Genomic DNA, 5,469 nt, shown 5'->3' with positions numbered 1-5,469 from the left:
GAAAAATGTGTATTTTTGATTACCTGCCGTCAATCTGTCAAAATTTGCCGTAGAGTATTCATTGCGTTGCGTTTTTCTTTTCTTTTTAAAATATACTAAAATAGTAAAAATAGTGCGAGTCTGCCATCTAGTGGTCGCAGTTTGTAAACGCAGCTGCCAATTTGTCAATACCAACATCAGTACAAGTACACGGAGGATACAAATATAAAGTCCAATGTTAACGGCTACTATATTTCTTCAGCAACAAAAAAAAGGTGTGCAACGTTAGTCAATTTAAGATTTTAGGAAATTACACTTTTATTATTAAAGACTTCGAACCGGAAGTGTTATGTGTGTTTGTTGCTGCTGTCTAACTAGCGTGAACACAGAATCAGCCGTGTAGCTTGTTAGTAAACAGTCTTGATGGTATTACTACGTTTATTACACGTCTGTGTGTTTGATTGAAGCGTTTCCTTTTTCAAACTGGTAGTAATGACAAACAAGGAAGACGGAAGTCGCCGGTTTTACACCTGTAACTGTTTCACCACTGATAATATTTTCCTGGAGGAATACAAACTCCATGTCCGCTTTTCATCCGAGCAGCAGTTCAGACTGGACTACCAATCCGTGAGTGGATCTTAGTTACGTTTTTAAAACAAAACAATATATTTTGGGTGAAATGTCCTGTTTGTGAACTCTATTGTGTGTATTGTTGTGTTTAATTATTGCTGCGCAGATACTTCGGAGGCTTGGCTGCGTGACGGACCAACAGTTTGAGGATGTGCTCAACATGGTGAGGAATAGTGTGTTTACATGAGTAACAATACCAACATACTTTTAAAGTACTGACATGATTTACATTTGGCTGGTTCGCTTAATTTTAGGTGCGAAATAATCCTCAAACATTTCACTGACTTTATTAACCCACATGCATTTGAAACACGCCCTCACGGAGCTCCAGATGAAGTGATACATTGATCAACAGAGAATTAATCTGAATATATTTTGATCATCCTTTTTTTGTGACGATACTTGATAATAGTTTGAGTTCTTTTTCTAAATAAAATGCTCTTAATTCTCTGTTTTTTTGTTGTTTTCTTAACCTATTATCTCTGGGTTTTACTGTTTACTGCTTGTCTTACAGAAAAAGACGAGTACAGGATTTAATGAGAATTAAAAAACAAACAAATAGATTAACAACCCTGCCTTTAACTGTACTCCATTTAGATTTCACAGGAAGTGGACAGGCGGAGGCGTCAAAGTGTGACTTCTGCTGAGAGAGCCGTTGCTATTAAAGACATGTACCAGCCTCTTCATCCTCACGTCTACCATCTGCAGGTACCTTCTGCATCAGCCACTGCTAATAGCTTCATTAATAATGTGTTAACAACACCTTGCTGAGACACACTTTGCACACCACCTCTCCTCAGGAGTCCTTCCTCGCACCAAAGTTCAAGCAGATTGTTGAGTCTTGTCGAAGCAGCAACGTTGGTGAAGAAGGTCTCGGAGGCATGTTGGAGGAAGAGGCAGGTTAGCTGGAGGGTGTTTTCATTTCCTCTCAGTTTTGGGTTGACATCAAAGAGTACCCATAATGCCATACAGACACCTCATATTAGCGTACAAGGATGTTTAAAACCTCTAGGAAGTGGACTTAAGAATGGTCCTAAACTTTGACTCAGGACAATGAGGACTGCTCTCATTTGTTTGTATTGATTGCACCACATCGTCCCAGTTAGATAACAATATATTGATGTACTAAAATGCCACAAGGTGCATATTTAAGTGATTCCCGTCTTTCTGTTGAAGCTGCAAGGGTTTATCGCTTCCCTGTGTTTGAGAAACGCTTCTGTGAGGAGCTGATGGAGGAGCTGGAGCACTTTGAGCAGTCCTCCGCCCCTAAAGGAAGACCCAACACCATGAACCATTATGGGGTAATGTATGTGTTTCTACAGGCAGAAACCCCTGAAAAAGCACCAATTAACCTCACTCAGTCATTCACATTTCATCTTTATTCTGCCATGACATTTGGATCCTTGGCCTATCGTGGTTCCTCAGCCATGAAATATTTAGAACTCTGTAAAATATGAGAGGTGTATTCTAAGCAGGTACTTGCAGGAACCTTGATAGATTGTCTAAATAAGTCAGGGAAATTCAAAGGTCATTTCACAGTAACATTTAAATATTTAGAGCATTATATCTTTTTTTAGCCAAGATGGAGCGCTGCAGCTGAAACCTTAAATTGGGAAGATCTAAAATGTTGAAGCCATGAAAGATCTAACTTAAATATGTATGGTCGCAAGAAGGTCAGGAAATAAAACATGAGTTATACGTTCTAATATTCATGATATTCGTCTCATTTTCTCTCTTCCAGATCCTCCTGAATGAACTGGGTTTTGACGAGGGCTTCATCACGCCCTTCCGTGAGCTCTACCTGCATCCGCTCACCTCCCTGCTGTACCCGGACTGTGGGGGACGCTGTCTGGACAGCCACAAGGCCTTTGTTGTTAAATATGACATGAATGAAGACCTGGACCTGAGCTACCATTACGACAATGCAGAGGTCACCCTTAATGTTTCCCTGGGCAGGGACTTCACAGAGGGCAACCTTTATTTTGGTGATATGAGACAGGTATAATACTATACTATGATACTAAAAGGCAAGTGAGACATTTTCTAAGTCTGATCTTAATAGTTTTCTCTACTGTGTTTATGATTTAAAAGCAGGTGAAGAAAGGTTTTGCAGGATAAACTTTATATGTTCCTTAAAAAAAATCACTTACTGATTTCTCAATGCACTCTAAACACAAGTAACATAATGATATTGTGTGTTAGCAAGTTATGTAAATAAAAAATCACCTGGAACAAAAGATGAATGCTTTTGGGGCATTTTGGCCTCTTGTGGCCAAAACGAGTATTACAACAACAAACACTTTAAAAGATTATATTGACAGTCTTTCTGTCTGTATTCACAAATTAAAAGAGAAAAATGATCACCTGTTCCTAAGTCACAAATATAACCATAAAATAGGAGAGAAAACTGTTTAGATCGGACTTAGAAAATGGATAACATTTGTTGAAATGTTGCTTCTTTGTGCATTTTGAATCCTTTAGTTTTTTTTCTTAGAGGAATTGCCTTTAAGAAAAGGTTCATGTTTGGAAAGATCACCATTATCACATCAGAAACCAGAAGATGTCCGACGGTAGTGAAAAGTTGTGAACGTAGTTTCTAAGATAAGAAAGTCTGATGCAACTTTTCTGGCAGTTTAGAGCTACTGTAATGGCATCTCATGAAAAGCTAAACAACCTAATATTTTAAATGTATTATAACAGCCGTAACGGTGAGACCATTTTTGATGTAATTTCCATACAAAACAGCTAAACCATGCTTAAAGTCAGCGGTTGTATCCCCCCTGCAGGTGCCTTTAAGTGAGATGGAGTGTTCAGAGGTTCAACACAGGGTGACCGAGGGCCTCCTCCACCGGGGCCAACACATGCACGGGGCCCTGCCCATCTCCTCCGGCCAGCGCTGGAACCTCATCATCTGGATGAGAGCCTCCCAGGAACGCAACAAGCTGTGCCCCATGTGCAACCGGAGGCCGACGCTGGCGGAAGGGGAGGGCTTCGCTGACGGGTTCACCAAACACTCCGACGCTCTGCTGAACCCGTCATGTGTGTTGACGTGACGCTGCTATCAGCTTTTTATAAAGCCGCTGTAGGATTGGAAATTAGCCACTTTCAATTTCAAATGATTTGAAAATGATTTAAGTTTCTCGTTGTTGTAGCGTAAATTACACATTTTGAGTGTATTCCAAATTGGAATAATATTAATATTTATTGTTTGTACTATTAACAATGGTCATGGTACTCAAACTCTGTGTTTCGGACGTTTGGTGTAGAGTCCTATTTTGTGACTTTATTGTCTCAAATATTACTCCAATATTATCAAACAACCCATACTGGTCGAGCCCCCGTCTTTATAAACAGTATGATTGTACTATATGTTGTGCCAAAGAATAAAAAATGAGGGATACACCACTCTGAATGTATCTCTTTCATTACCAAACACCCAACATCTGTACATGAGGCCAGGGATTGCTGAGGCATTCACAATGTTTTTCAGAGTAGGTCCCTGTTTTGTTTGTATCTGTACTAGAGTGTGGATACCCGACCCGGCTGGGTTCGGACAGTTATTTACAATTCATGTTTGAGTTCGGCCTACTTCACACTTTTACTGCTCCGTTTCCTTAAGCTTGATTTATGCTTGCAGTATCCGTGAGCATCGCGAGCGTCCGCCCATCCACAATTACATACTTAGAACATTTTGGATGTGAAAAACCTGCCGCACGTAAATCACAGCCAACTCAGAATTTATGAACGGTCTGTTGTGTTTAAGAACACAACCCAGTGACCAAAAAAAATCAGTGCTTCAGCCTACATTAACTGTGTCAGGCGTGGGTCGATTTGGACATCGGGTCGGGTTTGGATAGAAATATGCGGCCTGAGCTGCACTCTCATCTGCACACACGAGGGTAACGCAACACATTCCCGCAGCTGGTTTCATGCTATTCCACTGGCTGTGACGAGCAAAGAAGCGTAGCTATGTTCCAGAAAAAGGCAGGGAAGAAGAAAATAGCCGGCTAGCTAACCTGGATGAAAACAATGGAGGATTTCAAACAAGGATGCACACAAGAAACACTGAAAATAAACATTGGTTTGTTTAGAAGCAAACTCCACAGGAAACCTTTAATCATGTGATATGGTGGATTGGTCACATGACCTGGCCGATGCCCGATCCACTTATTTAGGTTAATTTTGGCGCCAGAAATCCAGAAGTCAACATTGACAATACAAACCCGTATAATGTGCTTGTTTTGTGCACATTTTTAATGGCTGGCTGTAATCTTGTGTTTTCAATTTGATCAACTGTGTTTACCATTTTTACAAAATTTGGAATATCTGGAAGAATAGAAGTGAACACACCTTTGTGATGATGTGTGTTTAAGCCCCTGTGTTCAACACAAGACAAACCACATGCTTTGGAGTAACTGTATTTTAATTACATTATATCTGTCATTTTTTTGTTATTGACATATGCGTGGAGTGTTGTGGTGGAAGTTAATTATGTTTTGATACAGAGTTTTTGAGAGTAAAAACACAAATATAAACCCGTACGATACATCATGCATAATAAATCGATCCTTTTCAACAACATCAGCGGTTTTTGGTTGTTTCTTTTTGTTCCAGGTTAATGTGCCAATATGGAGTGTTGAACTGGAGGGAAACAGGGAGAGGAGAGTCTGTTCTCTGGGGTCAGAGGCACACTATAGCATATTCAAACAAACACCAAAACACAAATATGCAAACGCTACCATATAGTGAAAGACAGTAGACTTTACAACCTCATGGTAAATGGTTGTCACTAAAATGGTGCTTGTTTTCACATTTCCTGCCTCAAAACCAAAGCCTGTACACACAGACTGGTGATTGGAC

The 5,469-nt window shown here is 40.1% G+C and overlaps 1 protein-coding gene across 1 annotated transcript; it reads left to right on the top strand.

The window, feature by feature from the left end:
* Positions 1-377: 377 nt before the first annotated feature.
* ogfod2 (2-oxoglutarate and iron-dependent oxygenase domain containing 2) lies at positions 378-3,991 on the top strand. Its single transcript, XM_079162116.1, has 7 exons — positions 378-606; positions 716-772; positions 1,207-1,317; positions 1,410-1,509; positions 1,786-1,910; positions 2,351-2,608; positions 3,396-3,991. The coding sequence occupies exons 1-7, from the start codon at positions 472-474 to the stop codon at positions 3,660-3,662; spliced, it is 1,053 nt and encodes a 350-aa protein (XP_079018242.1). The 5' UTR covers positions 378-471; the 3' UTR covers positions 3,663-3,991.
* Positions 3,992-5,469: the final 1,478 nt, after the last annotated feature.

Source organism: Pholis gunnellus, assembly GCF_910591455.1.
Source record: "Pholis gunnellus genome assembly, chromosome: 6".
In the NCBI taxonomy this organism is placed as follows: domain Eukaryota; kingdom Metazoa; phylum Chordata; class Actinopteri; order Perciformes; family Pholidae; genus Pholis; species Pholis gunnellus.
The sequence above is the reverse complement of the archived record's forward strand: the minus strand, read 5'-3'. Positions and strand labels throughout refer to the sequence as shown.